General features: G+C 38.5%; 1 protein-coding gene across 3 annotated transcripts in view; it reads left to right on the top strand.

Moving 5' to 3' along the window:
* Positions 1-24,632, top strand: part of ATG7 (autophagy related 7) — a 128,475-nt gene that overhangs the window by 92,712 nt on the left and 11,131 nt on the right. For 2 of the 3 annotated variants that reach the window (XM_075432420.1, XM_075432422.1), the window contains exon 20: positions 15,317-24,032. In XM_075432420.1, coding sequence (XP_075288535.1) covers positions 15,317-15,349 — 33 coding nt within the window. In that variant the 3' untranslated portion in view covers positions 15,350-24,032. Of the gene's footprint in view, positions 1-15,316; positions 24,524-24,632 lie in introns of those variants that run through there. The other variant, XM_075432421.1, reaches the window with a different exon arrangement.

Here is a 24,632-nt window from a genome sequence, read left to right on the forward strand (position 1 = left end):
GACATTAGTGTGTGTTGGCACTGCCTGTCTGCTAGGACTCTGAGATTGTTTCTGTGATCGCTCATTTGGATGCTTCTATTAAAAGATCACTTGTCTGTTCGCCAGGTGTATGGCCAACCTGTGTAATGGTGTCCGTATGTGCGGTGTTGTGGCTGGAGGAAAGTGGTTTAAAAACAGGCTTCAAGAGCAGATTGACCTATGTGGAAACAGCCTGCACAGATGTGTTGTAATATCCTTCCCACTTCAGCAGACATGACTAAACAGACGTTGTCTGCTCTGAACAATTAAGATGTTTGCCAGTGTGTGCAGGGCCCCGCACAAGTTCCAGCTTGTTCCCAACTGGTAGAGGAGTTTTTCAATTTGTGCAAAAATATTTTAGCCATTTGCATTCTCTTCATTTTAGTTTACTCAAGAACTTCAGCTTTTTGAGGAACACCTTAGTCTTTGCATAAATTAAAGTACTTCTAGTCTTTGGATTTTTGTAGTTTTTATAATTCTCTGGAAGCAATACTTAACACAGCCAAAAAAGCAAACCTTGCTTTATATGAAAACCAAGTAAGAATACTGAGCGATGTTTATTCATGACCACAACAGTTTTCCTGTCATCATGACTCACAAAAAAAAAACCTCTGAGAATTTCTGCTCCAACTTTTCCTTCGATATGGAGGATTTCGAGTGGTATCCACAGGGTGCAAATGAAACTATGGACTGATGCTGTGTAACTCATGTCAGGAGGAACTTTTTGCTATTGAATTAAATAAGACAAGGAATAGGAAATCACTAGTAAAAACTCTGAGACAAATAAGATGAGGTTTATCACGCTGAGCAGGGTGATGACTGTGGGTAGGGGGCCAGTGCTAAGCTGTTGTAGGTGTGTGACTGGACTATCTGCTGCCTCTGAAGGTGTGGCTTCCAGCAGGAGCAAGCTCTGCTGTCCCGAGCGCGGTCGGAGAGCCACTTATCTGCTGAGGCAGGCTCACAAACCAGATACATGTAGTCTTTTCTCCAAGGCGGGCCTGTTTCCTTTAGGCTTCCTATTCTCATATCTGTCTTATGTCTATTTGGTAATTAGAGAAATTTTCTGAAGCTAGTGAGTTTTAAGTATTGAACACTCTTCAAAGAAACCATCACAGAAAATGAAGCGTACAGATCCAAACCTGAGATATGATTGTGAATGGGTTGGGGTTTTTTAAATCTCTCCGTATTTTTGGGTAACGTTATGGAACTTTTTTGGTTGTGGAAATTTTAATTGAGCTATATTACTACAAAGACAAAGGAATACAGAAGTTTCCATGAGCAGCTACTTCCTTACATCACCAAAGTCACTCAGAGCAACAATATTTAGATATCAGATTAGCAGGAAATGACTACGGCAGACTACGGCAGCTAATCATGTAGTCTTTCAGAAATCTTTTGAACTAGAAAAGAGTTCCGTGACTTTCCGAAGAATAATTCTAAAGCAGGTATGGGTAATAAGTATAGATTGTTTGTTCTGTATTAAAATAATTAGACTATATTTGGTTTAAACTTTCTAGCTGGAAACGGAACTTCACCATGGTGCATGCTGAGCAGCACAGGAAAAAGAAATGCTATCCCCTCTTTAGCAGTCGCCCCTGCCCCACCAACAAATAAGCTTTTAAAGTAAGTAAGATTAATTTATGATGCTAAACCTATTAGAGGATTGAATTGTTCATGACGAATACAACTAAGTCATCTGAGTAACATAATAATGTTGATACAACTCAAATTAGAGCACCTAGTTATAACTAGGTAAATTATAACTACCAGTTATTCAGTATATTACAGAATCACAGAACATTGACACTGGAGGGGAGCTCTGGAAGTCGACGTTCCCAGTGCTTAACCGCTGTCACTTGACAATTTTTCGTGATGCCCAGAGAGAATTTCTCTGGTTGCAGCTTGTGCCTATTGGTTTTTCTGCTTTCTGTATGTGCTGATCCAAGGAATCTGTTATCTGATTCCGTGGTTGATTATTTGCTGGAACAGAGGGAGGAAACACTTTACTAAGAAGTTACAGAAGTATCTAACTTGATGAACTTTATGTGCTGTTTACTCCCTGAATTTCTTGGTAAACCTTTATTTTCAATGCTAAAAGCTAGTTTAAATCAATGTTGAGCAAAATAAATTTTAAAAATATATTTTCATAAAGGGTTTTTTTCTGTGCTTTACTGTTGGATGCAGTAAATAAATAAATTAAATAAAGTAAGTAAATAAAGTAAAAGTTATTGAATAGATATTTTGCCTTAGATAAAGAAGGAATTACTTTTTTAAAGAAAATCATTCATTTAGGTGAAATATATGTGACTACAAAGATACTTCCTGTTTCATCAAAGCTTGCCTTATCTGAAGAGTGCACTGATACAGCACTGGTTTATAAAAAACACAATTCAAAGTGAACTTAATCTGTCAGTTATAGCTGTATATATCTGGAACAATTTTAAAAGGTTGGCTATGCCAATTTTATTGACTACATAGCCTTATCAGTGGAAGAAACAGCTCATGACTTTGAAGACAAAGGAAAACTTTGCTTCATCTTTACAAAGAAACTAGACTGTGGATCATTATATTAAATGTTGTGCAGAGGGGCAATGAAGAGAATAGTTCCTGCTTTTAATATTCTGTTCTAATACCCCCCCCCAAATGAAGTTGCTGTCTTTAGTAGTTTGAAGCTGTACTCGCAAATTCTACTTCAACAGCAAAATTTTATTGTAGCCCATCACTTGTTTCTTTGGTTCCTGAATGTGATTAATTTAGTTTTGAGGAATATCAAAGAGCAAGTTATCAACTTGTTATCATACAGTTTTGGTTGGGAGTTTATCCCCTGGGTCCCACAGTAACTGCTAAAACAGATGAGTGGACAACGGAAGCTCTCCTTAATGGCAGAATGACACGTCTGTAATTTAAGAGAGGAGCTGGCTTGGGCTATACAGTGAAATAACATACAGTTGTGAGACGTGGGAGAATGTATTGCCAGCACACACATGGGCACGAACAGATTTGTCGTTGGAAGAACAGACCTAAGTGATACATCTGTGCTTTGAATGGGATTGGTAGAATCAGCATAACTCTCAGATCAATGAGAAAAGCAGGGGAATTTAAGGCATAAGGTGGTGTGGGTTTTAACAAGGACCTCGGGACAAATAGGACAATGTTAAAAATGTTTATGACATGATTTTAAATTGTCTTGATGTGTAGCTCAAAGAAAGGCAGAATTTAATACCCAGGATGGTTTGAATTACTGAGAGTAGAAGGGAGGAGAGGATTTTAAAGGCAGAAATGACTGATGCTTAGCTAATACGTCCCCACTTACAGTTATGAAGAAACCAAACTTCATTTATGTCTTTTGAAACTCCTTTTCTCAAATGTTTTTATTTTTGTAGTCTCTTAGACCAAAACCTGGGTATGATATGACTCTAATTCTGATTTAGCTTCTTAGATAATATTTCCTGTTACCCATAATAAAAAACAAAATGGGGAAAAACATGCATCTCTGATGTGGAGGAAATCGAAACCTCAGTTCTTGGTTACGAAAGAATTTTTTTCATACTGTTATGGGGAAAAAAAGCTGTTTCAATCGAAATGTAATTGTAATTCATTTGTTTACCACACTGGAAGAGAAATATTTAAAAGCTCTTATGTAATTCTAATAAATTTTGTGATAAAGTAGCAGGCTTTCGAAAGCTTAAACCTAGAGATGTGGTCACCTTTACAGAAAATACAGAATTGCGTCACTTTTCTGAGCTCCCAGTGAGGATCCTTTGGAAGGGTACTACTCCTAGGAAAACCATACTTTGTGTTGATGTTTTTGGTGTGGAGTTTTGTCGTTGTTGTTGTTTTGGTTTTTTTTGTTTTGTTTTGGTTTTTTTATGTCATCTCCATTACCTGATAGGTGAATGCAGCACTGGCGTTTTGTAGGAATATTCCATCGACCCAAAAAAAGGTTGTGAAAAGTTTGTTGTTAAGTCAGAACAGTTAAGAGGGAGGTGATTATATATGGAGTTGCAATCCAGAATGAAGCTTGTTAGTAAGCACTGTGAAGCAAAGGTATACCAGTTTACACAGGACAAGATCCATATTTAGGGAGCAGGGTCACATGTTGCCAAAATAAAGAGATCATCAAAATAGTTCTCGTAAGGTGTTTATGTTGGATAAAATCATTTGCCTGCCGGAGACCCACATTGTAGTTATTCAAGATGCTCTTGTTTCTCAAATTTAGATCCAAACATTTAAATGAACTTTATGAGAGTACTCCTCAGATTTCTTTTTCAGTTTAAAAAAGAGGAATTGCAAACAATAGCTTAATGTTTCAACTATTTATAGAGTACCTTTTGTTTTTTGGTTTACATCAAGTCTATAGTTTTCCCCTATGCAATATCTATAAATGGCTGTTCCTTTTAATATCTGTTTCGCATCAGTTCTGTAAGGAATTGAAGAGCTTTATAAACTGAATAAAATGAATCATTCACTACTGAAAAGAAAGGCATTTTTTGAAGTGTGGTATGGTCTTAAATGTTTATAAATGCGTGTGACCTGGGTTTTGAATATTCTCTACAAAGGTGTCACTCACAGCATATCATCGAGCTGCTGCCTGATCCTGCTCCTCTCGGCACAAACGGCAAAGCGGAGCCCGATGGAATGGCAGCACTGCTTTCTGCTGCAGTTACTTGCTCTGGGGAGATGTCACAGCTGAGTGCTGTTGTAGCCTGACATCGCTTGGCTCGTGCAACCTGCTGGGAATCACAGCATGAGAGGATATATTCCTCTAGGCCTTGCCGTATTGTACAATTTTATGTTTGAATTAAAACACTTAATTGTTCAAAATTATGTAGAAGAACCTCGTAAATATATTCCAGTTCTTTCTTTGGGGCAAAGAGGAGGTGGTGAAGTGAAAAAATGGGGTATTTAAGCTAGTGTAAGTTTAGTGCCACGGAGAAGTAAAGTATGTTTTCATAGTGTAGGAGATCTGTTGCTTATTTTAAGATTAATTTTACAGAAAATTCATTTAACGGCCTTGGTTTGTATTCCTATTTTGAAAACATGCTAACTATGTTTGCTGCCCTGCAGTCAGACTTTCAAAAGTAGCTTCGCACTCTGTCATTCACAGTTGGATTAACGTGTTCTTTCTGCGGTCCCTGTCGATCCCATAAACTCAGTGTAATTGCAATCATAAAACAGGCAAAAAGATCAAAGTAATCCCATATGGGGGGGAAGGAGCATTCTGCGCCAAAACAAGCTGTTTGGCTTGTAAGCAATTGGAAGCCTTTACTATAGCACATCTGCAATGTACTCTGCGTTGCAGAGCTCCGTGGCGTGGCACGCTGCATACTCCGTGTTCCTGTGATGCTAGAGAAATGCTGTAACAGTGCTTTGCTGAGTGTGACTAGGCTGAGTAGGCTTGTAAGAAAAAGGTTGGTTTGTACCACACAGATGACATTGCTGGGGCTGTATTTCTCTTCTTTTTCAGAGCACTGGGTTACAAATAATGAAGTGCAACAGAGTGGGTTTGATTATGAACTGGTGAACAATTTGCTGCACTTAAACAAATCACTTGGCGTGGTCGTGCCATCTTCCAACGGGTTTGTACCAGCAGGCTGAAATAAGGTTCACCCGCCCTCAGGAGCTTGTTGAAACGTTGCTTTCTCGCAGCATTCGGGGAGTGAAAAAACCAACAGGAGAGCAAGGGGGTTTCCACTTTGTTAAAGCGGGTCTAGCAGGACAGGTAAAGAAAGGGAAAAAGAATTAATAAGGAGATTTGATAGCTAGGACACATACAAGTATTTGCAAACGATCTGTTAGTCCAACAGATACTGGAATTATGTGGTCAGAAAATCAAAAGCAATGTTGAAAAGGATTACAGAATCCTGAGTCATGCAAGACCCTTTGAGCACAAAACCTCTGCACAGTATCATCAAAATTCTTATTTGTTCAGTTGTTTCTGTATTAATGGAAGTGTTACAGAAATAAATCTGACACTTGGTCAAGTTTTCAGCTGAATGTGGGTTGGACGTGTAGTTTCAGAACTGTTTCTGAGTCACTACGTAGGTTTTTAAGTGAACTTGAGGCTGCCTCTGTTATTTAGAAAATTGTGTGATGTATGTGCAGAGCAAATACTTAAGGAGTGAGGCAATGTGCTGGCAGAGGTCTGTTATTGCTGATGCACCTTGTGCTTGTTCATGTTAATTTTCTGTTCATTTGAAACAATAGAACTAAACCATAAACTTGATCTGCTTGGTGTATTTCTAGAACACCTCTAACCTTTAATATCTAAATATTTTACTAGTTGTGCTTTTGTGCTTGCAAGTTTCTGGGTAGTATTTATTTTTATCCTGTTTGATAAACATAATGGGAAAAGCTACATGAAGGATTTTAATAATCATGGCAGGAGCTGGCATGTATCATTTTAATACAAGTGCATTCATTTTCTCAAAGTTTTTGAATCATATAACATGAAGTAAATCTGATTATTGACATCTTTTGTGCATTTAATACCGGAAATAATTTTCCTTTATTCATTTAGTTTCAGCTGGTGTCTTCAGAAATTATTTTAGTTTCTAACTATATGAAGATCATTCTTTCTGCATAAGAGGAGAGAGTTTTCCATAGAAGTTTTCCATAACTTCTTGATGCCTCCTCCACAAGAGATAGAAATGTTGTGTGTACACCACACTTATCTCCATGGAAGCAATGATGAGATTAGTGAGGTCACTGGATAAATCAAATTTTAATGAAGTGGTATTTTGATTGCTTTTCAAGTTTTCTATTACTTGTGTGTTATATACAGTGCACTAGCGACGATATGTTTATACTAAAGATGTGTACAGGATGTGCATGTAAGATGCCATAAATGAATGTGGGAAATCTGTGTTAGTTTCTTCTGCCAAATACTATTTGCTGATAAGGGTAATTGAGCTGAAAATATTTAATCCATAATATTTAAAATATTTAATCCATAATATTTATATCAGAATTATTCAGAATAATGCATATTTTGTTTGTCTCCTCCAGCTACACTTTGTGAAGACAGAGTGTGGTTGATTGAACAAGAAAATAGCGTAGGCGATTGAAATGTGACTTGTGTCGGACTTATGTCACCTTCCAATAATACTTTTTATTGTTATGGGATTTTCTGTCTCATCTGAAAATAATCTATGCACTTTAATCAGTCAGTACAACTTCAAGGATTTCTGTGGACTTTTTTTTCTTTACTTGCAGAAGTTGGGGTTTTTTTTGAAAATGAGAGGGAGATTTTTCCAGTTCTGAAGGGTCTTCATAACATTTGGCAGTCTCCCATCGTGATACGACATGATTTGCAAAGATCAATCTTAGTTCCTCCTTCCACCCCAAAGCTTGGAGCTTGGTCTCCATGAAGAGCGGTGAGATGATGGATGCGTCACACAGGCTGCCAGAATGCACACGCAGGAGTGTGTCCTCTGTCTGACCAGCCATCTAGCTACGGTCTGAATTGCTTTTGAGTAGAAGGGTTATCTGGTTTGTTAGGTGAATAGAACTGTACCTTGATAACTTAGCAGGTTTAAGCTGGTCAAAAGGTTGAAAGTAGACAAGTCTTCTGTTCCTGTCAGGGCGGTGTTGGCTCTGTCAGCCGTGTGCAGGTGCTGTGAAGAGGGATTGTGAGGGTAGTGGTGATAGAGGGCACGTTTATGGGTACGTGATGGCTATGGGCTAATCAGGCAAAGACGGTACTTGTTTCAAGAGATGTTTTAATCTTATGTTTGGAGGAAAAGTAAAACACTGGAGCAGGATTCATAGAGAGGCTGTGAAATCTCAGGAATATGTAAAACTCAGCTGGACAAGACCCTGAGCAACCTGATCTAGTTGGCTCTACTTTGAGTGAAGGAATAGACAAAGTGATTGCCAGAGGTATCCTCCAGTGGAGCTCAGTCTATGGTTGTGTGACCTCGTATTAGAACACCGAGTGTACCTGAAGTATCATGTTTTATAATCTCTTTGTTGTTTCTGAATTGTTTATTTCTGAAATTTAGTTTAATAGCTGGTGTAGCTAAACTGCTGGTCTTTTTTAATCAGTAACTATCAAATGTTTGATTCTGTATGACCTGAAAGCTAATTTACAGGTCCTGGACAGCAGTTATGCATCACCTGCAAATTAAAAAGATGGAGTGGAACATGGCAAGCTATTGATTTACAGCAAAACAAATAAAGTCTGTGTAGTTGGAATGGCACAGACTCAGATGTATAAATGGTGTTAACTATTCTGAGAGATCCATTCATGTATATGATCCAGATTTCCTGTACAAGGCTGTGAAACCCTTGAAAGTAAATGTGTGTTTACATCTACATTGTGATTTTTTTGTAGGATTTAGAAATGTAGTGAATATAGACTTACACATATTTTTACTTTTAATGTAAAATCTGGGCACATGGGAGGATGAAGATGATAGAATTTGAATGTATGCTTTGATATACTATACTGTTTTCATTTTCATTTCAGTCAAAGGATTTGTATCAGATCTAATCATTACTGTGACAGTATTTACATTAATTGTGGCTTCATTCAAACACATATTCTGTTTGGGTAGTTGCCTTTTGGTGGTAGTAAAATGAAGTTTAAAATCCCACACAAAATGCGATAATGGCAATCATCAAACCTGCTTGGTGGGGGGGTGTTTGGTTGGTTGTTTTCACACTTGTTTGTTCTCAGTTTTTAAGAGCCTGAGGAAAAGACTTAATAGTAGAAACCATCCTCTTAGGTATGCGTCATTCCAACAACTCAAGTGCTGTGCCCTGATAAATGGCATTTTCGGCTCCAAAGCACTTTCAGAGGGGGAGAAAAATTTTTTTTGTATTTGCTTGCTTCTCTGCTTAGGTTTTTTTTCCTCGTAAAACAAGAAACAATGGAAGGAAATGTGTCCAAGGCATTCTTATACCAAAAAAACCCTACTATGCATTTTTTTTGTTTCTTTTATTGTATTATTTCATTAACTGTTAGTCACGTAAAAAAAAATCCTTTTTATGAATGTTTTCATGTATTAATCTGATAAATACCTAGGGAAACTGCTATAAAGCCAGAAAGGACTAATTACTGCCCAGTGCTAATATTTGTCTATCTGTAAGGAACAGATTATTAGAGGATATTAAAATGACTTTCTAGCTAAAAGTTTACACTGTAAAAAAGTACTTTCTGTACTGTTTACTTGCCTTTTTCTGTTTTGTTCTTAAATATATCTTTCAATGTATTTGGAATCTCCAGACACCAGTTCTACAAGATATTTAGAAAATGGTCTGGTTTTGAATGTATGAGACGACTAACCCCGTGTGCTACAGAGCTTGCTGAATTTGTGCGTTGACCAGCTGTTGCAGTAATAGCTCAGATATAGGTAGGTCAAACAAGGTATAAAGCCCATCTTGGACGAGGACATTTTCAGAAGAAGACTGTGATCTCACTGTCCCAAGCTCCAGCAGGTGCTGGATAGAAAGGGCACAAAAATTGAGTAAATGGATAGAAAATCAAGTTCAAGACACCTCTAACTTGATAGAGTGGAGGACATCAGAGGGAGAAAGGAGAGATGTCCTGAAAAGTGACAGCAGGATTCTTAAACTGACTGCAGCTGGCAAGATGGCAATTTTGAGAGGGGTAGTGTTTGCAGTTTGTACGAGAAGTGAGGCCACTTGTACCTGTATTCAAGAGGAACTCGAAGAAGAGTGGTTGCTGTTGGTTGAGATCAAAATGAGAATGCCTCATGACTTTGACCTAGATTTTAAGCTGTGTTTGTGGGCTGAAAATACAGAACTTTGGAACGACTATAAAGGGTAAACAAGCATCAGTCAGGGACAGCATCTTTGAAAAAAGTACAGAATTGATGGACTTGGATTTCGTTGCAAGATAGTAAACCATTGAGACAGGAGAGGCTGTGAAGGCAGAGACAGAAAGAAAGAACTTGTGCAGGTACGAAGGATGCCAGGAATTTGTCAGCCGTGTCAACTAGCTAGGGTGGGACCATTGTAAAGGGATCTGGAAAAATTATCTGTGATTTTCTCTACTTGCTATTTAAATAAAGCAGCTTGAAGAAATGCAGTTTGAATAATCCTTGGCTTTGATTTTTTTTTCCTGTGGTTAATTTCTTTTTGTGTGTGTTTAAATTTGTAGTTTCTGTGTCAGCTGAAGAAGTATCTGATAGTCTGTAGTAAATTCTTCAGATCATAGCCAAAACTGATTTTAGCTATAGTTTAATTATAGAAAGCTAGCAGCCACTTCTGAAAAAAAAAAAAAAAAAAGCTATATCCTGCTGCAGAAATAGAAATCTGTTGTAGAAGAACAGTGAGGTCTGGCCTGGATGAACAGTTGTGGGAGAACCTCTGTGATTGTTGCAGGATAAGCTCCTGACAGCGGGAGCACTTCTTTAAGTGCATTGCCTTGTTTTCTTAGATAGCAAAGCCAATATGTTACAGTAGGATGCACTATGCATGCTCTGACATGCATCCAGATGTAAGTTCTGAACAAAGCTAAATGCTCATGGTAATGTAGAATACTGTTCATGCTGGTTGTTCATTTACGGCAGTTTTTCCTGTGGGAAAGGGGGATGGGGAAGGAATTGTTGAATATGGAAAATGCTTGAAATGTTTTCAGTTTCAGTAAGATGAAGAGTAGTGCTTACTGTGCATCAAGTATCCGAGATGAAAGGAGGGTGCTGAACTTTATAATTATACCTCAGTCTGTACCACGAAGTTTGAAGAAGTTGCATGTTAGAACTTGCAGGCATTTAATGAATTTCAAGTTGCAGTTTCGTTTCTGTTGCCATTTCCAGAAGATACAGCCAGTGGACCAAGAATACTGAACAAGTCGCACCAGGCGTGTTGATGCAGCCCGCTGTGCCTAGTTCATGTCTAGTACAAGTATATTTAGACACACATGCACACATATTTTGTGAAGTAATTTGGGCTGTCAGAAGTTCTACTGTATTTTCTCTCTGGTAGAGCACAGAACAAAAACACTTTTAACCTAATATCTATCAAAAAGCACACATTTTATAGCTATAAAATAATTCTGTTTCTTTAAACATATGCTTGAATGTATTCTTTTTTTGTTTTGTTTAGATTTCCTGAGTAAGTGTACGTTTCTAAATCAAACGCTAACATATGATAAGCCTTAACTGATCTGGGAAACTGTTGTCGTGTGGTGCTCAGCTGTGCTGTTTGATGTATGTAATTTTCAGCCCTTGCCTCTGCCTGTAGCATTTTACTCTTTACTTACTCTTCACCATATTTGGAGCATTGATAACACAGTAAACACTGTGGTTTGCATAATAAAACTATTCCATGTTTTTCTAAGCAGAGTGTTTTGGTACATGTGTATGTAAATTTATCTCAGTTGTGTGTAGAAAATAGTATTTGTGGGGGTTGTTTGTTTGTTTTATCTCTCTTAATGAGGTAGCCGTTTTTGTGGCAAATCCTGCTAGATCCACGCTGGCAAGAAACATTTGAGAATCTCCTAAGGGTTCATTTATATTCTTGCAAGTTTATTTATAAGATAAACAGTAGTTATCTGTTTGAATTACGTATGTTAATTGTAAGATGCAAAGCCCCTACCTGCTTCAGTAGGTGAACACCAATGTTGGAACCATTGTCGTGGAAGTTAAATTTCAGGTACCAGCTGTTACTGTTGTACGAAGCAAATGCAAAACTCTCTGCTTAGTAGCAGTTATTGAACATGCCATCTGAAACTGTGTAAAATCAATCACTGGGAATTTGTGAACAGTGAAGTTAATACACAAGGCGTATTTTTCCCATTCTTCCAATTATGTAAGAAAATAATACTTGTCATTTCAAGAAAGCAAGTGCAGGAATTCTTCTCTTATCCTGACCAGATTCAGTCTGCATCTGAAATTTAAGAACCTCTACAAAGAAGTTTCGATATAAAAGCACAGATTTCAAGAAACAGATGCATTCAACTAATCTGTCCAGATTTGTACAGACTGGGTTGGTTTTGACAGCTGTTTCATTATCTTCCTATTTTATGGCTTCTCGTGTCATTGCCTGTAGCTGCATTCAGGTTTGACTCACCCAGGTGTGTTGCAGGACGGAAGAGAAGCGAAAGCAAAATCCAGATTCACAGCTTGGTTTAGATATCAGACTCCTGGTGTGACAGTCATTTTAGACATTGTCTTTCATGGCTTCCTATATTACTGATTTCTGCTCTTAACAGTTTTGCTCTTTTGAAACAATAACCAAAGTTTACATAGTCATAGTCTATGTATTTTAAATGTCTTTTCATGAAAAAGTGTGTTGCTATTAAGTAAGAGCCTGTGATGTGTTACAATTTAGCTGTGAGTAGTGACATTAACACAACTTATTTGGCACAGTATGGTGTAGCTTGTTTTCTTTAGGTTAACACGCAATTGTTAACTTTTGTATTGAATTTTCCCCTTTTGTTTCGTGTTCTCCCCTCTGCGTGCCATTTATTAAGGTGCTATTGCTTTGTTCTTTATAAACCTCAGTAAGATAAACACATGGTGCTGTTGTTGTGACTGCTCTGATAGTTCAATGAAGTGGAAACTGTCTTATAAAACTCTGTTCTTCTGGAATTAAAATAGTAGCATACTTTTCAAGCATTTAAAAATAATTCTCCTCAATGCAGGATGTTTGCATAGCGATTAAATACCTCTGAACCTCAGTTTCAGTCTCTTTGCAAAGATTAGTGTGTTAAAAGAGTCCTAGAAAAGAGGCGTGCTTTAGATAAGAGGAAATTTAATTGTCATTCTTTTCGCTTCGCCTTCATCCTCCCGTTAACAATACTGCGTTTCTGAAATTACCTAGTAGGCGCCGCGGCTGGCCGTGCGATGTGCTTGGCCTGCGCCTCGTCAAGTTACTGGAGGCCCTCTGTGGGTTGCCTGTCCTCGACTGTAAAGGCCAAATACGGGAAGCTGCTTTCTTCCCTTTAGTTTCAACAAAAAGGAGTCACCGTGCCGTGGGAGCTGCTCTTCATATTGTAGGGGCTGTTGGAGTAATGCAGGCGTTGCGCGTTAGATGTTGAAAGCAAAAGCCTGTCTGAGCTTTACAGGAATGATGGTACAGCTAGCCAGTTCCTGGATGGAAGTGTTTTCATATCACAAAATTACTGATGTAACTGGCACCCTTACCAGCCTTTCTCTGTAAAAAACCAACCAAACAAACCGGGGAGCGTACTTGCCTTCTCACCCACACTGCTTGGATCAGAACAGATCATGGGAAAGCACGGAGCAGAGAAGCTGGCTGTGCTCCTGGTGTATCTGTTTAGGAGACTTTTTTAGGGCTGTCGGTTGGCTTCTTTCACTTTTGCCTTTGTATCACCTCATGGTGTATTTTAAAAAGTATTTATTGTGCTGCTTTGACAGAGAGGTGTGTTTGTGAGGGTTACAGTCTATCAGCTTTGTTTTCAAAGCTGGCAGCGGGCTAGACGAAGATGGACTGGCAGTCTGAACTTTGGATGTCTTGCTTTTTGCCAGCTTGAATCATACCATAAACTCTATTTAAAGATTTTTGTTTTTTGTATTTATTTTCCACATCCTTGACCCTGACTGGTGAGCTGGACATTTGTGTTTGCCTTGGCAAGCTCCCCGCTGCTCATCTAGGGCAGGACGAAAACTCTTCTTTCCTTTTGTAAACAAACTGTTCCTTCAGTATTTTCCATAAGGATTTACACCACCATTTTGCAACGCTTCTAGGAATTGAGAAAATCTTGCCATTCAGAGTTTTCATTTTACACAGCTTATAGCACTGCATAGAAAGTTTTGATTTATGTGAGTAATAATTTTTCGAGATTGGATTTGAAGAGCTTTTTTCAGAATGCTTTCAAATTCCAGAAAGACTACATTTTGCTGCGAAGGGGCTTATTAAAGCTATAGGTCAAGATTCATTCCTGCCTGTCTAGAAATAGGGTTGTTTGTGGGTTTTATTTGGCTAACGCTAATGCACGTGTGTTAGACAATGCAATTGCGAACACTGCCCCATTGTGCTAGACACCGTACTCGTGTAAAATACTCCTTTGTGCCCTGAAGAATTTACAGTCCAAATAACTGCTCACATCCTGTATTTCTTTGGGATAGATTTTAGTGGTCGGGATGTAAAATGAGAGAATGACTTAGCGGGCCACATTATGCCAACACAAAAATTGTGGTTTTTAACAAGTGAATTGAATTTCGTTTTCCAGAGGGACAAAGCACTGATGCCGCTCCTTTTTTGGTAGGTCATTTGCAGTGCGGGACTCACGTTTGAGAGTGCTGTGTGCCCTAGAAATGACATTCCTCTTCTTGTAATCAAAAAGACTTGTCATGGTACTCCAGCAGTGTTGCTGCTGATTTAGGCGAGTTTGAAATTCTCAGAGATGAATTTTTATGTGTTATAAAATTGATATTGTGATACTGTTAAATCCAACTCAAAACCTGTGTTCGTCCTGATCCCAAGCTCCTGCAAGCCCTGCCACGTGGAAGGAGGAGGGTATTTGCCGTGAGCTAAACCTCCAAAATACCGTAGAAAGTCTTTCTCTGGAAGAAAAAGCTTGTAGCGTATATTCAGAACATGTCCGTCCCCGTGTGTTGTCCCCCCGTCCCTCCCTGCCCCCAGTAGTTCTGCTTGCAAGTCCCTCTGTTTTTCCTCAGATCGTGCATTCTGCTCCCTGGTAACTGGTATGAATTTATAACGCTCACTGTATTATGTTCGCAAGGATACCAGAATCCCTGAAGTTCTGTGAAAATACTCACTTTTTTCCCCCATCTATAACTGCTTACTGAACAAGGGCAAGTAGCCAAGTGAAGGCACGAGAAAAAAATCTGCCTAGTTTTTAAATTTCTTTAAACAATAGGAAAGTACAAATTTCCGTATAACTTCTCATCTTTATGCTACTATTTATGAGGTCTACTATTTGAGTGCAAGATGAAGGATTGGTGAACAATTAGTTCTTCATGAATGTCTTGAAAATTTTCTGCAGTGTTTAGTAAAGTATGCTATTTATTATAAGTTATTATCCACATTAAGTATGTGCCAGTGAGTCAGAAAACCAAAACAAAATGTCTGGGATTTGGTCTACAGATTACTGTAAATGATAATAAATAGCAAATAACAAAAATGACAGTTCAGGAACAAATGCTGAAAACAATATGTTAAAAAATACCCCCAAGATAATGAATGGTGTGTAGTTTGTTAATTAAGGTCCATTGGTGCTAGTCCACAGTCCATAAAATATTCTTTATTCTTCCTTTTAAGTAGTAATGCTAGTTTTATAAAGGTATATTAAAAGCATATTTGAACTCCACAAACTAAAATTACACTTCCTTTTTTGTTGCAGATCTGGGACATGAGTGATGATGAAACAGTCTGAAAATCAGCTGAATCAGGTGGAAGATGACCTACTTCGGACTGCAACGCTGCCTTTTATCTGTTATTTGACAAGTTAATGATTGCTTACCCATTCTGACTGCTACAAATGCAAACAAATATAATCCATATTTTGACATAAAAATCTTCACTTTAGAAGCAGTCTGTTACGGATATAACTCTCCACGTTTTCATTTTTATTATGTAAATAACTAAAGCAATGTGGTTATGTTTAAACCTCATCTTTTTTGGATGTTCTGTTTGTCCCAGTTTTTATTTCGCTTGTCAATGGACAAGTCCAAGCAGCATGTCTAAATGTCTTTTTTCATATTCCCCGGATTTGTGCCCCTTTAGTTGGAATTTATTGTTAAGATTGACAGTATTCTGCTATGGGGAGTTAAACTGCATCTTTAAGGGAGAGCAGGAGTAGGTAAGAACCTGCACCTACTGTCTACAGTGCATTGCTTGCTGTTTCAAAGCACATATTTATAGTAGAATTGATTGTTCTCTATAAAGATCTCATATTTTGATGCTATGGAGAAAATGTGATTTGACTTAGTTTTACACAGGAAAGACCAAAATGCATTGGTATCATGATTAGGTTCCCCTGAAGTTTAGGGAAGGCTCTGTTATGTAGTAAAAATTGCTTTGGGGGGGTGGATCATTGATACAGTCAAAACTTTTAGAGAAATGCTTAACTGAAGGAAGAAATTGATTCTCTAACTTTGCTATTCTTGGCTGCTGTCGTGCAGTACTTTACAGGTGTCAGAAAAGAGCAATTATGATTTTCATTTTCGTTGGATTTTAATTTTTTCATTTTTTGCAGGAATGTCTTCAGAGATTATGGGTGAGCACAAACAGTAGTCTGAGAATCCTGGAGTTTAAAAGATAACTTGAGAAAAAGGATTTGTAAATTATCAAAGTATATTACTATAAAATTGGAAGTTAATCTGTTGGGGTTTTATCTTAGAATGGGTTTTAGAACTGTATTTGAAATCCCTTTTATGGCTCTATATTGTGGGGATCATGGACTAACTCACTCAGGAAAAAAAAGCAAATCACTGTATCTGCCAAGCACTCTTTATTTCCGATATACATTATGAAAATTAGTTGGTCAATCCAATTATTTCAGTTCCTTCCTTAACATAAGCTCTGAATATTTGGTGTAGATAATTTCTCAGCTTCTCTCTTACGCCACATCAGAAGAAATTCCGTCAGGTCAAATTTGCCTGGAAACAAGGATATCTGCAACTCCCCTATTCTGATCATAAAAGAAGATTTATTAAAACATGCTGAGGTTTGCATAAAGTGTCTAAAATAGCTATTATTTCTATTTATTTAAACTATCATATTCATTATATTTATGTGATTTCTTAAGTAGTCTTAAGGGAATATCTTGTTTAGCTAACTTGATTGTAATATACAAATATATAGGAATGAAATATATTTTTCAAAGGCTAGTAATCACAGGAAACTGATCTTTTGGTGGTCAGGCAATGAACAATAAGATTGATAACATGCCATGTGCTTTTTAAAGCAGTTTGTTAATGTACAGAATTAGTTAGGAGCTCAAATGACTTCCATTTTGTTAGCCATGCCGTAGTCCAGCTAGAATCATGAATCAGTACCAGGGTAGTTTAAAGGGAATGATCTGCGTTTTTAGCTTTCGAAGTTGCTGACTGTGGGGTGTAAAAGTCTCTTTGAGTTTTTGGTTATCTAAAACTTGGAAACTAGACCCCTTTCTGAAATCTGATCAACATTACTAATTATTTTAGATATCTGAAACTCTGCTTAGGCTGTTGAAGTGGCATTGTAGCTTTACATTGAAAGTATCTATTTGAAGTATACACGATGGAAAGGTTCAAAACTCAGGGTTAATACAATGTTTCCTTACCTCTGTAATTTCAGTAACACACAGCTCTCAGGCTGAGCTGTTTCCTGTCCATATGCTTCCCAGATGTCTCTGATGTTCAGCAACACTTCGCTTTGACTTGGAATAACTTCCGTTGTCTAACTATAATGTTGTTTTCAGTCTCCTTGCGGACCAGGATTGTTCTTACTTTGCTTTTACTCAATTTCTAGGCATTTACTGAGTGAGAAATTGTGAGAATCCATTCAAATGAATGAATGCACATTCAAATATTATTAGCAGATAAACATGTTTGTTTATTGGCTTGTGTGCATTTAGCAGCAGGATTTCGGCACAGTCCTCAGCTCCAGTTATTGCTGTTTAACGGATGAAGCTAAACTTTACCTTTGTTCATGAAGGACACAGGATTTAAATTTTATTTGTGCTGCCATGACCTCCTAGGCATCAGCGAAGAACCCAGACTCATACTTTCATTGTAGAACCTGATAGCTACCATGGCTTTTCAGGTATAAACCAAATCTGTTGGGAAGAGGAAATGAACAACCTCAGAGGAACCTGTTCATCTTCCTAAACCATCTAACAGAAATGTAATGGCATTGTATAGCAGTGTGGGTGCCACCGTATCTCACAGAAGGCAACTATGACACCTACATATCACATCTGGGGACATTTAATAGTGTTAGGAGACCACAAATCTCAGTGGAGACCTGTGACATCATTTTTGTGCTGGACTATTACAGAAACTCATGGAATGATAGCCTCTGTTTTGCTTTCACACTTCTACTGACTAGAAGTTTTCTTCAGTGTCATCACTTCAGTGTGTGTGCTGGCCGAAGTCTAGAATTTGTTACAGAATGGTACCACATTCATGGTGGTAGCACTGGCTTGGCTAACACTGCCAAGTCCACCACTAGCTACTTCATCATTGCACTACTCTTGGACAGTATTGGACCATGAAGAATTCCCTCAACTCCCAAATTTCCTCTGAGTTTTCTTCTTCTTTTTCAAGCCAAATCCTAAAAACAGTGAGTTGGCTAAGATGTGACGGAGAACAGACTTAGTATGCAGGATTTTCCTTAATGCCAGTCATGTGTGAAAAGATCGCTGAGCTGCTGGTGCTGGTTTTTGTGCTTTTGATCAAGAACAGCTCTGCCTGTTTCTTCCAGAATCATTAAGAGCCATGACAGAATCCATGAGGATATTTTTATATAGTTTCTCTTCAGAGTGTAACCATATCTTAAGAGTTCAAGGAGAGTCCTAACTGTCTATTCTTATGGGAATAGGAAGGATACTTCGCATTCTTTCAAAAATAAAGAAGTTGCAAGCTAACACATAGTCAGCCTTTCTTGTCCTTCTGCCAGCTGTTCGGCAGTGCAAGTCCAGCCGGGGCTCTGACAGCGCAAGTGGCCATTCTTCTGCTGTCCATTGGGTCAATGTTTGCTGTACTGTAGCTGTGCATGAAGAGTACACAAAAGCTGAAGAGAGTAGGAACAGCTAAATGGTGGGATTTTTCCTTGCTACTTTTCCAAATTTTTGTACCCAATTTTTTAGTGTTTTTTTTTTTTTAAATACTGTAATACTTTCCTTAGAAACAAATAATCATTTCTACTCCAGAGAGAGCTATTAAAGAAATATTTGCAACATGGTAGACTTTAGCAGACTTCCTAAGAAACATAGTCTGGAAGATGTCCCAAGACTGTTACTATTTCTTTCCTGAATCTTTTGACATGGCTTCATTAATTCATTTTCTTCTTCTCTGGGATTTTTTTTTTCCTTCATCTTCAGTGCAATTGTTGTGCTCATCCATATCCTGTCAAAATGAAGCTTTCCTTCAAGAGGGTGTTGTGCACCTTTTCTCTTTTAGAGCACCTGGATTAACTGTTTTAAAAGACAGAAATACCACACTAGAAAGACTTTTGAGTGTCCCAGTCTGGCAATGTGTAAATTCCTAACCTATGAAAAACCTGCCTACCTGTCCCATTTCAGTTCCAGCTCTTTCCCTTGCAGCTGCCTGGACCTTCTCCAGAACGCTAACAGTGTTTAAAAATGCTGTGGCACCACACAGGTAATGCTGAATAAAGTCTTTCCCCTCTGTTACCACTTCAGCTATCCAGTGTAATAATTTCTAAAAAGTTCATTTTCTTATCTATGCAGCACTTAACAGGTTTTGAAGTGAAAGACTGTAGCAATTTGTTGACAGTGTTTTCTTTCTCCTTGCATGTTTATTGATACCCTTTCGTCCACCACCACTGACAGTAGTGACTCTTCGTAGTGAGCGGTGATTGATGAATGGACAGACCACAGGACCCCTTGCTTTGTGCTAGCACTACTCCTGCGTTGACACAGGGAGGTTAACACTCTCTGCTTTTTTCCTTAAAGTTTTATTTAATTCCTCAGCTGTAGAATGTATGGAAATTGTGTACATGTACTTGGCAAAGAACATCTGTGGTTTTTACTCTCAGTTATCCTGGGTCAAAGAAACTGGTTTGTTGCTCCGACCCATTGCTTTGTTGAAGTGTTGTTGACCATTGTTTGAAGTCATGTACTGTTAACCAGAATAGGCCCTGGCTTGGGCTGATTTGTAGCCACTTTTCTCTGAAGTACAGTAGCTGAAATTCAGCAATCCGTACCCTTCCACCAGCCAGTGAGAGGTGTTTTGTCCAGGTTGTAGTGGAGTCTTTGTAGTGAGTCACTGGAGGATTGTTTTAACATGGCCAAGGAAACTGGCACTGCAGAAGGGAAACTGAAGCTACTCCCAGAAGAATTAGTAGCAGTAAGCTTGAGTAGCAGTGATGTTAAGTAACTTAAGGTATTCTGCATCTTAGGGCAGCAATTTTTTCAGCTAGTTTCGCAGTTCAAATTATCTCACCCCAGGATAAGGACGCAGATGAGTACTCTAACCATATATAATTTCAAGTTCTAATTGTTGCCCTCAATAATTGACAATATTACCTGCCTGTTGCAACTGAACCATAGCATTTTTTCAAATCCAGTGGAATTATTTAGGACATTCTCTGAAAATATTTTCAGAACCCATCAGCTGTTTGTCTGAACTTTGCAAATGAAATGGCATGTTTTTTTCTGTTTAATCAGGCCACTAGTCCCTTGCCATTGTAGCTTCTTGCAGAGGCTTCCTTGGGCTTGGGGATAAAAAGGGGCAGTTGGGAGTTCTGAAAACCAACACGTTATGTTTCCTGGCTGGCATGGAGTACACACTGTCTTTCCATCTACTGTAGCAGTCTAAATGCCTGTTTCCTCTTGTGCTTTGAATAGATGTTTATATAGGACATTGATATAAAGTACAATGGACTTTGCCTCTGGGACTGAAGGTCACATGTGCATTTCATTTTAAATGCTAAAAATTTCAAATTACTTCTTAACAAAATATTTTAGTAAGCTAACAGGAAAAGGCAGAAGCGTACATACAGTGTTGTACTGCTGCAAATCAAAAGCACAATTTAAAAAAAATTATTCTTTGTAACTTCTCTCCCTTCCCATACAGTTATTTTCTGTTCTGACATTCTTTGGCTGTGGATTGCTGCTTCAGTAGTCTTTGAGCATCCAAAGATTTAGGCTTGTGTCTATCTTAATTTTGCTTTTTGGCACCAGGATATTTGATTTTTGTAATCTCAGCAGAACGATTCATTGTTTGGTTTGTTAGTGAAGTACTGTTATGCGCTGTGTAAATAAGAAAGGAGAGACATTGTCCTGGCTTCATTCTTATGGAGGAGGTCAGTAGCGTTTTCTTCAATTTCGCTTTTTGGCTGCTATGTGCACCCGCTTAAGAAACTGCAGTTGATGCGTCCCTGTGAGGCCCTGCTGCCCGAGTCTGGTGCATCTGAAGTGCAAGCTGGCATCTCATTTCTGGAATGATTTTACTTTCTAGATCAAAACCAGGATGGGCTAAAACTCTGTGAAGAAGTGCTGCTGAAATTGTTTCCAAATCATGTCAGTAGGCTTGGAAGAAGGGCAAGGGCCGTGGAGGTTCTAAGTCTGGCCCGCTCTAGTGTGCATTTGAACTCTAGTTTTTGACAGCCAGTAATTTGGTGTCCTTCCCCCCCCCTCCCCCCTTCTCCCCCTCGTTGTGAGTATCTCCTCCCCACCCCTGGTGCTTGGTGCCTCACTGTTAAGGGAGGGCTGTGGATGAACAAGCAAATTAATTTCTAGTGACAGACGTCTTTCAAATTAGTGTAAGAGGCTAGGAAGCCTGTGAAGTAGGTATGATTTTGCTTGGGGGTTTTGCTTGGTCTTTAAGTGTCTTTATTTCTATTTAATTCTTCAAAGTCTGACTTTTATGCAGCAATTCTGTAGGTGTTACCACTTCCTCAGGAACCTGTGACTCAGGCAACGTATAAATGAAATGACATCACCGGCAACTCTTGTTTGAATTGCCTGTTTCCTAAATAGGGACTGTTGGTCTGTCTTTTAATACTTGCAGCTTTGTTTTTTTGTGAAGGAGGAGGGGATGAGGGGTTTTAATTATCGAAGGCAGCCTTGCCATTATGAGTAACCACACTGCATGTGTTTTATCCTTTTGAATTGTTGAAATCACCAATATTGAAGTTTACTTAAAACAGGAGATCTGCATTTCTATGCAAGCTGTTCATGAATGAAATGATTGTAATTAGGCCTTAGTAGAAGTTCTGTTGTTATAAAGCATTCCGAATTCACTCCTGATCTGGCAGGGGGTGGGGGGAAGGTCTGAGCTTAATTTTCCAGTATTATTTTGGAAGTAATGCAAACAAAAGAAATGTGTTATCATACTACTGGGCAGTTTTAATGGATCTTCCTCACCGCTCTCAATAGTGTGTGTTTGCACCACAGGAGATTCTGGGTTTTTTTCAGTGTTGCCTTTCCTGCAGCTGACACTTTCCAGTGATAATACTATACAAATACATGGTTGAAATAGGAGGAGCCGGAGTAAAGTTTGCTTTTCTGAAGAGTGTCTCCAAAGCTGGCAGGAGCAGTGGTTGCAGCAGGTAGGCATGGTGTGGGGGGGCAGGCAGCTGCTGCCTCTGCATTGCTTTCCTGGACAAAATCCCCAGTGCTGTCACTGCAGGAGCTGGCTGTTAAACTGTTGTTAAAAGTAATGTCAGGAATTCTTGTCATCGAAAGAACGCGACAAGTTGGATGTCTGTCTAGGTCATTTTTGCGTAGTGTTCTTGGACAGGCTATAAAAGTGTGACATTTATTTATTTTCATGAGCAAAAGATCACTGTCCTTTTGTTTAAATAGTAGCAGTTTTGGGACGCTATAGAAATTAGTGCGGCAGAGATGTTGATATGTGCTTTTGATTGTGCTTTGTTTGTATGGGTTCTCACTGAGCAGGCAGTGCTATTGCGCTTGTACTTGAAAGGAGGACTCAAAGAAAGTCCAGGTGTTCAGGGAGGTGGTATCAGTCACTGCCACAGGTAATGGCCTTGCTTCCAGTTATGTCAATCCATGTCAAACTTTGGCACTAGTAAGAAACATGTAGTTCAAGTTACTTTTCAGATGACACACTAAACCTAAGTCCTAAAAAAGGGTTCTGTATCTCTTTGTTTGTTTTTTAATAATTTATTTCCTTTCTTTTTTCTTTTTTTTTTTTTCTTTAATTGCTTGCATCCTACCTTCCCAAAGTTACTGTTCAATGTCCTTTGGATGCTTCATTTTCTAAATGACTCGTGCAGGGGTCATCCCTGCTTTTACTGAAAAACTCTTACTCAAGTTCCACCCGATGACTGGTAAAGCAATAGAAGTATATTGTTACTGGTACCAATTTGGGAATGCTTTGAGATGGTAGATGTTATAAATGTAACAACATTACAATTACTAGGTCGCACAGACATAAAGACAATTTTTTCCCTAATTAAAATGTTTACTATTGTATGTCTCTTGCATGCAGTTAGACAGTATTTGTGATTTTTCTCCAGGGCAGTAGTTAGGAATGAGTGAGCTATACATACTCTCCCCCAGGAGCCCTGCAGGGCAGCAGCTGGTGGTTTGAACCTGGCTAGATCACTCTCACCAACTGCCTGATACGCTTATGTGACTGGTGGTCTCAGAAATCCCAGGGTAAGACCTTTCATTTCCTTGCTAACTGTATTTTGTTGGATAGGAATTCCATAGTGTTTAGCAGTCAGACAGTACGAACTGAAGATAGGCTGCTTTGTAACCACACTCTGATTTGCAAGGGAAAAGCAGGGAGTGAGTCAGCGAGTGTGTGTACAGCATTTCCCTGTTGCTGGAGATGCTCCGGTTTCATTTCCAACAACGATAGTATCTGTTACTTGATTTAGCTTCCTGCTGTTAGTACTTGGAAATGTCATGAAGAGATTCTGATAGATAACATCAAGATATCCAATGCTTACAAATCAGCTAGGAGCAGAGAATAACGGTGTACCTGTTGTTCTGAGATACTGGAAAAGAATGGAAGAGAATGTGATTTAAATGTCACTGGAGTGTCAGGAGGGGCTGACTCTCATGCCACAAGGACACGCAGAGGACACTGTTTCAGAATATGACCAAACTACAGTTTTTAAAGGATTTTTGTTGCTATAATAGTAGGTGATTGTGGCTTCAGAAATTTTCTAAGCCAAAATGTTATGTTCCAGCTTTCACAGTTTGGAGATTAATGTAATTGATTACTGTGATTTTTAAAAATACTAGTTCTTTAAAACAGCTTTGTCCTCTCCGTAATAGTCATAGACATGGGAAGATGCATTGAGGCAGAACACATGGGCCGTACCACAGACCTCCAGCGAAGCCAAAGAAAGTCGCATCATCTCCACCTCCCATCCACTGTCTGAGCCTTGTTTGGTGGAGTCTCTTTTTCTGAGTAAGTGCCTAGTACAGCAGGACCAATCTTGATGGAGTCAGCTAGGCAAGAGAATAGTACGAGTATTAGAGATGATACAGATATATCTCATCTCTAACATTGTATATTAATGCCTTTTCATTTAATCAGCTTGGACAAGGAGTTTAGAAGTGGTCAGTGAAATTCATTTGCCTCAGTTATTGGATGCCCAACTTTGGATGCTCGAAGCCAGATTGATGGTGTCTTAAACTGGGTTTTGGAATTCTAAAAGGAGTTTGATTTAAAATGTAAAGACAATCTTACATTAAGCATGTATTTTTAAAAATTCATGTGTGTAAAAGAGGATTAAATAAATCTGTTGTTAACTTTTAAATGGTTGCTGTTTCAGGTTTGCTCTTTCTTGCATGTATGTACTGGAAAATGTGCTTACCAGGATGGGCATTAGGATTTGTGTTAACAAATCAGCTAAAATAGTGAAGAGTCACAAATGAGCTTTGTTATTCTTGTGGAAAAGAAATACAGAAAAGGAAAAAGTTAGCTGAGTGCAGTTTTTAAAATCAGTTTCTGGTTTTGAGGCTGTGTTTGTTGTTACAGATCTGACTGCTAGAAGCTTAACTCTTT

The sequence above is a fragment of the Opisthocomus hoazin genome, chromosome 11 (genome assembly GCF_030867145.1).
Source record: "Opisthocomus hoazin isolate bOpiHoa1 chromosome 11, bOpiHoa1.hap1, whole genome shotgun sequence".
NCBI lineage: Eukaryota > Metazoa > Chordata > Aves > Opisthocomiformes > Opisthocomidae > Opisthocomus > Opisthocomus hoazin.